The 11,883-nt window shown below is 31.2% G+C and overlaps 1 protein-coding gene across 1 annotated transcript in view; it reads left to right on the plus strand.

Moving 5' to 3' along the window:
* Positions 1-5,058, plus strand: part of LOC111055687 (lachesin) — a gene marked incomplete in the record, with an annotated part of 137,429 nt that extends 132,371 nt beyond the window's left edge. The window contains 1 exon segment of the mRNA XM_039443207.1: positions 505-5,058. Coding sequence (XP_039299141.1) covers positions 505-526 — 22 coding nt within the window.
* Between the last annotated feature and the right edge of the window lie 6,825 nt (positions 5,059-11,883).

The following is an 11,883-nucleotide window of genomic DNA, read 5'->3' on the forward strand; positions in this document are numbered from 1 at the left end:
TTGGAAGCTATCACACAGATACCTGCATGCACTTACACATGATTTCAGCTGGTTAATATACAACATAATTTACAACTTTTACAGCAACAAACTGATACGGGTTGGAATATCAATGTGCGGTTATCGCCATGCATTTTCTCTTGGAACTCTGTATTTAAATCATGTAATCACATGACTACCTTCTCATTGAAAAAAATTAGTTTGGATTCATATGAGGGACATAGATGTTGAAGCGACAGAGTAATTTTTGAAGAGTAATATCTCATTTCAAATAGAAAACCTACTGTCAAAGTATTATTGTAAAATAAATATTTTGATGTTTCCATTATGTTTACTAACTCTGTATATTTTAAAGTTGCGGGTTTCAAAGATTACAAGACAAAAGTTCTTTAATGAGTTCTCCAATCCAGGAGGTCACTAGTTATAGTAATGACTAATTATTGAAATTGAAAAGGATATATCATTCATATATTGATGTATAATTTTTATAATTGCGTTTTACAGAGGTGTCTGTTCCAAACATTAATTATCCTGGACTACTGATGGACAACAACTTCTTGTATCTAACAAGCTCTGCGGACCGTACTGACCAGTCATTGATATTATTTTCAATTCTATCCTACTACTCCATTCTACATATCCTCTATTTTGAACTATAACTTATAACAGTATGTAACACGGATCATGCATTATCTCATTATAATATAATCAACGTATCATTGTAATATCATGTTGTTTTTAGATGTAGTTATGCGGGACATCTATACTCATTAGAAATAGTTTTTGAAACTCACATAGACCTCTCATATAAGCTAGTAGTTTTAAATATACCTAATCTTATTTCTTAGTGTTTTCTCGTAGACAATTTCAAATCAATGATGAATGGTATCCCAAAGTTAGACTTTTTCTCTTTCATTTACCTCAACTCGGTGTTAGATGCTCATGTATTCTTATATTAGCTCTCTTTCTCTCTACTTTGATATTTAAACATGTAGGCTAATATCAAGAAACTGCTACTTCGATGTCAATTTTTATTATAACTGGACTTATACAACTTATACTATTTACTACATTATTTGTGTAATATACATTTTATAATTTATCGTACTACTCAGCATCTCGTATTCTTCTGGAGATATTCCAGGTGTTAGTTTTTGTTAAATCCAATTGTTTCAATCGCATTATAAAAATGAAAAGTGTAAAATATAGTTTATTCAATTTCATAATGAGCAAATTTACTTAAAACTTTGACTAAATTCTATTCAAAATAACTTTCAGTCAATGATCTTTATGATTGAAATATATCTTGTGATGTACGTTATCCATATTATATTCACATATTCATTTCTTATTCTTCAGGATCGCTGTTCATTCAATTTATATTCATGTAAAATTGTCGTAACTAAACTCAAATTAAGTTTGATATTTTTATAACTTGTTTATTTCATGATAATCCGATGATGTTTGATGATTAGATGCTGTATGTTATCATTATTATTCCGAAATTGACATTGATCGGTTATATTGATTGGAAAATGAGTTATTTCAATGCTTGTTGAGTCAGATCAAGTGTCTTATGAAGTTTTGAGACTCATTTTTTTAAATTAGCATTTTTAAATACATCTCAAAATACCGTGGGTTACATTGTTTGAAACTTCCATTTTCTGCAATTTTGATATGGAATATGATAGCATCTCAGCCATTTTATCTGCAAAAGAAATTGATGGCATTTTCCAATTTATCGTTCACTGCATTTCATTTTATTTGTCTAAAATGGTTGTATTAAACATTTTTATTGTTTATAATGAGGTCAGTATAACGATTTGATCAGATTATTCAATTATTTATCAGACAGAAAGAAAGATGCAGTTAGGGATTTGGTAATTTAATGTATAGAATTAACCACTGAACACAGCTTGCCTAGCTTTGGAGGCTTTCATTTAGTAATTACCTTTGATTTAAAATAATACACATCTATTTACTTTCAAGTTATCAATGCACTAATTACAATAGTAATGATTCTATTGTAATGAATATGTGTGGTTCTTATTATATGTATTGCTCTTATCTACTAATAAATTATTCGAAGTGCAGCATTGATATTTGTTGTCGTATGCTATGGGAGACTTTCTTTCTTATTTATGGATATTTGTCGTATTATTTCGACAGGATTTCATTTAGTATAATTGAGTTGATAATTCAATTTGTTCATCACATTCTTAATCTATGGCACCACATTCGCATCACTTTGAAGTACCGTATGCCTGTTTTCATTTTCAAAAATTACATTGCAGCTCCAAGTGGATGAACTTTTTGTTCTTTAGTAATCAACTACTAGAATCAAAATGTTTGGTTGCTTGACAATAATTATCTATAACATTTTGCACAACTTGATTTTTCAATGAAAATCTCAATACAATATTATTAAAAAGCCTCCAATCAAATTTCACTTGATAACCATGAATACAATCAATACAACCTTTAGAAAGTTTTATAATATTTTTGTACATTTACCAATCAATTTTGTTTTATCAATCATATCATCTAAGTTAATTATTAATGATTATTTTATATTTTATTGTGTTTGTATATACAATAATGTACCATTCTGAATTGTGTAATATATATTTTTCTGGAATACAATATGCAAAAGTATTATATGACCGTAGGTCAAATTTCAATGATTGCTAACCTCCAAGAGATTGAAATAAACAAAAAATTTTTTTATATTATATTAGTTTTAGCAATCCAAGCATATCTTCTCTATTCCGCCCTTACTCAACAAAAAAAGAAGAATTTTTAGAGAATTTTTGCCAAGTGAGCTGAAGTCAAAAAACGACTTTCTGAATTTGCACTTTGACTGAGATGTGTTAAACAGTGTTGAATGTTTCACACAGTTTTGTAGCTAAGACATTTTAGAAGTATTTTATTAATTATCTATTAATTGTATATACCTGTTCGGTATTAGCCCAAGTAGATATAGCATTTTCACGACAAGTACTTTTATAATAAAGACATTTTATACTTCTATTTTCTTTGAAACAATTTTGTACTGAAATTCTATTTTTCTCGTCTCTGGAAGAAATAATTTTTTGAAGCTTCAGCTAGACTAAGAATTTAATGCAGCCTAGATGAAAAAAATGTCTTGTACGTAATAAGGCTATGATAGGAGAACTTTATAGTACACTTTCAAGTTTTATTGCATACAAATAATGATAATACTAAACTGCTAAAAAATTATAATAATTTATTGATTTAGTATTATTTTATCTATTGGTAATGCAATTAATAATAATACAATTAAATAAATAATTAATTAAATAATACATTGAGTATTAATAGCGATTTTAATTTTTATTAAATCGTAAATCAAGTAATCAAGTAGATATGATTTCATGTCTATATATTTCCATAATTTTTCATTGTTTCAGCTATATTAGAATTTTCATTTTGTAAAAAAATATTCTTAGGGCCCCATTACAGCTGCATATTTTTGTTTATTGATAAGGTTAGCAAATTATGAATTCCTTTGTCATCGTATAGTTATCGATCAGATTGTGCAATATATGACTTGCATATAAATCTATGCATATAATTGTATGAGAAAACATCTGACGAAATTCAAATTGAGGCCTTTCCCTTATGAACTATCGAAAATTGATATCTAAATTAAATTTATAATTTTAACTTCATGTTATAGTTGTTTGAAGAAAATTTATAAAATATTTCAAACCATGATAAACATAACTCAAAACCTCCAATTTTCACCAGATAGACACAATTTGATTTGAAAGCTAGCCACAGATATGTGAAATTGCATATCAAGAGCTGACACATTATTGAAAAACTTATAAAAAAATATGCTGGTCCAATGAGCCTTCACATTTTAGTTTCTGATTAAATCTTTGAGAATATTATATATTAAGCAACTATTTATTTTGCGGTTCATTATGTAACATCAATTAAAATCTTCTGCAACCTATTTTAATCAAATATGTAGCTGTGCTGTAGCATTCATGTGTGCTATCATGGAAACAGTTGAAATTTCACTCAATTCTTATTAAATATCTTGTTAGCATGCCGTAGATTAAAAGTTTAGTAATTCAAGTTGGATTTCTGATATAGATTTGTTGAGAAATATTATGAATTATGTTAAGAATTAAAATGTGAATTGTAAAATAGCTACACGGAATTAGGAATTTATTTTCTCATACCTTTTAGGATTTCTGTTATGAAATAGAACCAGATAATTCACTTCTGCTCTTGATTATTTCGAAATAAAACTGCTTTTAATAATTATTAGGAAATCAATAATATTGTGTAGTTGATTTCAATATTGTTGTGCACAAGTAGTTCTACATTTTTTTACTTTAGGCAAAATAATAATTATTTTTTATATAAAGTTCCCTCATTTTTACCAATCTTTGGAAAATATATTCAGTACAAGAACCTGTAATCGATACAACCAATTTTAATCGTGTAGATTTATATCAATTTTAATCATATACTAGATTATAGGCTACATAAGTAGATTTGTATGTTTTAGCAGTAACCTAATTCTTTCATTAGGTGTAAATATCACTTTATGTTGACTGTATTTTGAAAGACAGAATAGCATACTTTTATGTTTCCTGAATGACGTCAATTTAATAATGAAATCTATCAACATTAGGCTTTCAATTTATTCAATTCTATCTTCAAATTAGTTCGTTCAATACTAAAATTTGTACAAATGATTATTTTATGATCGTGTATAAATTCTGTTATATATCTATCTGGTGGTGTTGATGATACTGTGATCTTACATTACATTATCTATTCACATAGATAAGATAATGTGATCTTACATTACATTATCTATTCAGATAGAACAAAAAAGTGATAATTTAAAAATTAAGTTCAAATCCCTCCTTTATTTAAATTGGTCACAACGTCCAATTGATTACAGTACTGTATTTCGAATATAGTATTTTCATATGTTTGTACATTTATATTTTTGTAATGATTTTTTGTACTGTACTTTCTATCAATAAATTGAGAGAGCTTTCGTGTAATATATTTATATTTTTTTTCTTTGATTGAAGATCTTGTCTTATTCTCCTTTTCAACCCTTCATTATACGCGGCTGATCTGAGAGATCAGGAAAAGGGGTATTTTTGGATGTACAACACCTGAGGGTAGAAGCACAAAGTCGAGTGCACTGGTGTTTTCTTGGGAGGGCCTCACTTCTTATGGATTTCAATTCATTCTGCCTATAAAATTGGATAAACATAACGTGAAAGGTTATTATGTTGGTATTATTCGGAATCTTTTGATAATTTTAAATGAAAACACAAAGAACGAAAACATTCAATACAGAATGAAATGAAAGTCACCCATCTTGATGGGTATTTATTGATATTTACCTTTTAGTATTTTTTTGTATACGGCATTAGTTGAAGATTTTCGGATGAGTTGAATGATCATAAGTGATGAGTGACCTGGAAAAGTCAGGGAATTTATTTGAAAGTCAGGGTAAAAAGTTGGCACCATCAAATTAAAGAAAAAAATTGAAAGATTCTAAAGTAGTGTAATTTTTGGGGGCGCGACAGTCGAGGCCAGCGACATTAGAGGACTGTTATCCAGTCCTCTACGGTCGTAGGCCTCGACTGTCGGGAGTGTACGAAAATTGAAGAGTCCTCTACTGTCGCCTAACGCAGGCGACATTTGAGGACTCTTTTTTAGGAATCCTCTGCGGTCGCAGGTCTCAACTGTCGGGGCTGTTCAAAAATCGAAGAGGCCTCAACTGTCGCCTAACGCAGGCGACATTTGAGGCCCCTTTTTCAGGAGTCCTTTACTGTCGCTGGCCTTGAATGTCGCAGGTTTCGACTGTCGGGCCTGTACAAAAATTAGAGAGTCGCTTGCAGCAGACGATAGTTGAGGACACATCCTACTGCGATACCAGACTGTACCTGTACTAATGGGTCAATAGTGCATCTTTATCTAATGTATAATAGATGTTATGAAATACATTTTGTAATTATTATAACATCTGATTTGTTGAAAACCGAATAATGGAAACTTCCTTCATGAAAAAAAGCATATGAACTTTGAAGGATCGTAGGGCTTATCTTTAAAGGATTTTCAGAACGAAAATAGACCTATGACACTTGTCGGTATACAGGCCATCAATGTGAAGAATTAAAGCTTAATCAGTCAAGTATTCCAAGCGTGATGAGCTCACAGACAGAAAGACAGACACCATCTCTTCTTATATATAGATAGAAGATGGATGGATGTATAGATTTTTCAATGATGGAGGCATAATGCAGTAGTAATAGATTCCCATTACTTGAAAATATGTTTAGGGACCACCATTCAAGTACTGGAATGTATATCATATCAAACATACTACCGGATGAACTGAATGCTCTTTTCAATTTGATAAGACTTGACCACCTTTGTTGACGAAACCTAATTGGAAGGTGGAAAGATGCGGGTTTCTGCATTTTACATGCTGAACTTATTAGAAATAAAAGCTTATTTATTGACATAAAACATCTTCCAGTGCATAGTCAACATCAAAACAATTTAAAAGCTACAAAATTGATAAGCTTCAGAGAATCGAAAAAGGTTACATAGTACGATGATTAGAGTAATAACCTTCTTATATAATCTAGGAAGTTGATCTGAAAAATCGGCCACTTTATATAAACATTTTTCCTTAAAAATATTTTTACTTTCCTTGCCCTATTACCATAGGTAAGGAAAGTATTGCTTTCCAAAAAAAATTAAGGTACCCTAATTTCATGTTTTCTATACGTTTCAAGGTCCCCTGAGTCCAAAAAATTGGCTGATTTAGCTAAAAACTGACAAACATTTATAATTTCTCTTCTGAATATTCAGTAATCAATCAAAATCTTTTCAGATACCACAATCTTTCCTAGACACCGATTGGGTTTTGATGTTTTTGGACAATTATTTCTATTTTTGTCAACTTTATTATATTCCAGTATTTTCAAGCTTGTTAAGCATTTCTGGAACTTTTCTCTAATCTATAAATTTGATCTTGTCGGTGATATTTTTTCATAAGACACGCAATTATAATTTTATAATTCAATACCGGCAATAATTATAGCTGCAGAATATTTTTTCAATGCGAGAGGTTTTAATAGAAGCAACGAATCAAACAATCTCTCTCTCTCTCTCTCTCTCTCTCTCTCTCTCTCTCTCTCTCTCTCTCTCTCTCTCTCTGGAATGGACATTGATATGTCCAAAGCTCCGCCAATTTATGTTGATGCATAACAATATGATTATTATCTATAGTTATTATATTACAAATTGCTTTTTCATATAATATACAGTTCAATAGTTATTTTCTTAGTCTATATTATGCAAATTCATCTATAACTTTGCTGTATTGTAAGCTATTGTATATAAGTGTATAAGCCAGTATATATTGTAATCTACATAAATAAAGTACTCAATCAATCAATCAATCTCTCACTCTCTCTGGTCTTCAAACCTTGCACACGGAATAAATAATCAATCAATCAATCTATCTCTCTCACACGAGTTTTCCCTTTATAATAGCCAATTTGATGAATCATTGATTTGAAACAGAGCCACCGTTCTGTATTATTATTATTGTTAATAATAGTATTATTATTCTTATTCAAAGAAATATAACAATAGCATTCGAAATAGATATAGTCAATTCTACCTTTCACACATCTCTTTCAACTTCCCTTCACCACCAACTCTCTTATCTAACTTATTTTAACTATCTATCTTATTTCAACTATCCTCCAACTTATAGGAAATACTGACAAATTCTAGTGAATCACACTCCTCTTCCTTCTTTTCTTTTATCTCTTTCTTTTTTCTTCTGTTTTTTCCTTTCTTTTTCATCCTCTAATTCTATTTTTTCTTAACTTTTTTGTTGAACTTCTCCATTATATCTTTTCCTTTTCTCAACTGCACTTTCACTTTCATCTTTCCAGTGGAAATTTCATCTTTTAGTGAAAATTATATCCATGATAATTTTTTCCAACGATCATGAACTTGGCCGATTTAAGTGGATATAGAAAAATATTGTATTATCAAATACAAATAGCATTTCATCTTCATACCGTTCATTTATTTTTCAAATTGTACTGTAAAGAATTAATTGAAGTTAGCTCTATCGTTGATATCATGAATAATTATGAACAAACGATCATGATGCTATAAAAATGATTACGCGACAGCTGCAACCCTGAACTCTAGACTAACAATGAGAAAGAAAGAAATGTACAACACTATTCATTCATTTATTTTGTATAGACCAACTAAGGACGACAGTAATTCACCATTAACCATTATCATAAACGCTATCATTATTATTATTATTATTTACGTTGGTCTCCCGCTTTTGCCTCCAATACTCTTTCATCCTCGCACTCTGAGCGATTCGTCTTTCTAACGACCAAGTTTCAATTCTGGGTTCTTCTGGGAAAACATCAACTGATTCCGTAGCCCTGCTCTGATTAGTAAATCTGCCTCTGTTATATTTAATTTTTGCATATCCTTTTTAGACTCTAAAAACCAGTTCAATTTGGATCCCCCACTTATTTTCTTGAGGGCTCATGGTTGTTATTTACAGTTCCACCACATGACAAATTAAAGAAAATGAGGATATCATTTTTCAAGAAATTTCTTTCTTTTTCTGGGTCATTGTAAACTGATGGTACAGAATAGCATTGTTCCTGACTTGCTATTTCTACCTGGAGAAGTATCACCGAAATCCTTCTATAAACCCTAGCTTTACTGCTCCTACACATCTCGTTTATAGTTAGATGTCTCGGGAATTCCCCAGGTTAGTTAGGCACATTTTCAATGTCTGAGTTGATGTACAGTACAAATACATGTCTACTCTATCTGGATCATGAATTTCAATTTTAAACAATGATGAATTTATCATTGATGAATATGAATTCTCATCTGAATTGATAAGAACATTTATAAATCTATTCTAAAAAACAGATCTTACATTCCCTATAATCACAATGACGGTTTAACGCTTTTAGACTACTGAAATTGAAATTCATGATCCAGATAGAGTAGACACGTATTTTTACTGTACATCAACTCAGATATTGAAAATGTGCCTAACTAACAGGATCAAGGATTTATATTATAATGTCACGACTCAGGTAACGATTCTCTTCTCGAAATATGAGCAGAGCTGGTGAACTTGAAGATTGCACAATACCAATACAAATGAATTCATTCTTCTAACTGACAACATCAATCTAATTATTATAGACTCAAAGAACTGGGAAGAACTGAGATGTGTTTTAATGGTTAAGTGCAGTTGAAGCTATCCTAAAATACTATCAATACCGTTCCAACCTACTCCGCTTCATTAATTCCATACACTTAACTCTTATAATCATTATCATGCATCATCTTCATTGTTGATTGTTTATCATGCATCATCTTAATCTTCATAGAACTCGTAGAATTCTTCATAGAATCTCTTTTGGTATCATAGAATTCGAAACAGAGTCTGTGGAAACTATAATCACAATCAAGAAGTTAGTCTTGACGCGGAGTTGATTTCTAACCATGGTAAGTTGGAACATTTTTCAAAACCAAGATTTGAATAATCATCTGCACAATCATATGCACATTGGAAATGGTGAAAAGAGGAAGGAAGAGGGTGATGATGAGGGGGAAAGGGAACTTAAATGGAATAGTGGAGAGGAAAATGGAATTGGATCAAATTATGGAATTAATGAAAAACTTGGAGAACGGAATGAGAATGTACAAAAAATGAGGAGAGATGAGAAAGATGTGGAAATGGAAGAAAGTCAAGGTATGGATTTAGAAAGAAATGAAAAATAAATATTGGCTAGTATTGGAAAAAGTGAAATTGATAAGAATAATTATAGAATGAAAAATATGTATGAGTTGATGCATACTCAACAAAGAGAAGAAAATTAATAAAAAAGCAATTCAAAGTACCCCAACAGCCAAAGAAAGTCAGTCTTATCAAGCAGTGTTGCGGGTAATGCAGTGTTATGTTTTGTTCACGTTCGTTTCATCTTGTGTGTTCTGTTTTATGTTTGTTTTATTTTCCATGTTTTGTTTATGTTTGTAATCCTCTTCATATTCATTTATTTTATGGCTTGAGGGCAAGCCAATTTGTCAGAATGGCCGAGTGTAGGATATGAGATTGTAGCGATGGTAATTCTATTTTGACGTATGATGTTATCATCATATGGAAGTAATCATGTGATTAATTCCATAAGCAACATCGTTAATGAAATAAACAAACAATTTAGTCTTTACGAGGAAAGCTTAATGTATAGATCAAGAAAATGTGAATGTGTGAAATTAATAAAAGTTATTGATTTGTAGAATAATATCCTACATCTATAATGCACTGAGAATTTTACATCCAAGTATCAAAAAGGTATTTACGAGTTTGAAAATTTCGTTTTCTATGAAGAAGCAAGTAAGGTATATTTACAGTTGTAAAGTTGCAATACTTATTCATGAGATGGAATATAATATATTATTCAATTGCTGGTAAATCCATACTAATTAAATGATAATTCTTTTGGTGTTGTCTGCCATTCTGGAGAGCCTAGCGCAGGCGACAATTGAGGCATCTTTTTCAGGAGTCCTCTACCGTCGCAGGTCTCGACTGTCGGGGCTGTACAAAAATGGGAAAGGCCTCAACTGTCGCCTGAGGCCAGTTTCACACGGCAGAATCCTGCCTCCTGAAGATCGTATTACGGAAGATTATATTTCATATTTTGCAGCTCTCCTGTGCTTTCACATGGGGATCTTTCAATTTAGCCGACGGTCTAACGGATTTGGATTCAGCTACCCCAAATTCTTTAAAGCGTAAGTCCCATTTTCAAAAATACCCGAAAACAAGGGAGTTATAGATGTTTTTAATATAGCTTTTCATTATCATATGATTATATAGTAAACGTACAAAGATAACAATACTCCTGCCTCACGAAGATGCAAAGGTTTCAGAAGTTTTCAAACACCTAAAAAGTTTAAACATGATCATTTTAATTTTTAGAAGATCAATACGATAATGTGTACTATCATAATTTAATAATTATCACAGAAATGTTCAAGTGAAAACGTTTGGTGCAAACCTACTGCCATGGGGAGACAAATAAATTTATGAAAAGCTTGATAGCTTGAACAGTGATCTGATATTTGTTACACGTTTTAGTCTAAGACATAATATGTCTTAGACTAATTTTTTTATGTGTTTTGTCAATCGGCAGAAAACGTTGGTTTTTCAAAGTTATCTTACTCCCTTATTTTTGGGTATTTTCAGAAATCAAGATAAATATCCCACCAAATTTCCTACACGAATACAGAGTAAGTTGTATTATAATAGCTACAGTACATACGTACTGTATAGTACAGTACCTGTTCGTTTTTACCGTATAATAATAGAACGTTTTATTAAAAACAGCCATAACTTCCTTGTTTTCGGATATTTTCGAAAACGGGACTTACTTTTTAAAGAATTTGGGGTCGCTGAATCCAAATCCGAAATCAGAATCTTTCTATCTTCATTTTCAAGAAAGATATATTTTGAGAAAAAGTGAGGACTGGAGAGACGTAGAATCACCATGTGAAAGCGACGATATGTCCGCTAGTATCTCGATCCAAACCAAACTGGTTTCTGCTTGCCTCGAGGGGAGAAGATGTGACAAAAGGAGGTTCCTGGCTGGGAGTCACCATGTGAAACTCAAGATTGGCCTTACGCAGGCGACATTTGAGGCCTCTTTTTCAGGAGTCCTCTACCGTCGCAGGTCTCGACTGTCGGGGCTGTACAAAAATTAGAGAGGCCTCAACTGTCGCCTAAGGCCTCTTTCACACGAT

This window comes from Nilaparvata lugens, chromosome X (assembly GCF_014356525.2).
Source record: "Nilaparvata lugens isolate BPH chromosome X, ASM1435652v1, whole genome shotgun sequence".
In the NCBI taxonomy this organism is placed as follows: Eukaryota; Metazoa; Arthropoda; class Insecta; order Hemiptera; family Delphacidae; genus Nilaparvata; species Nilaparvata lugens.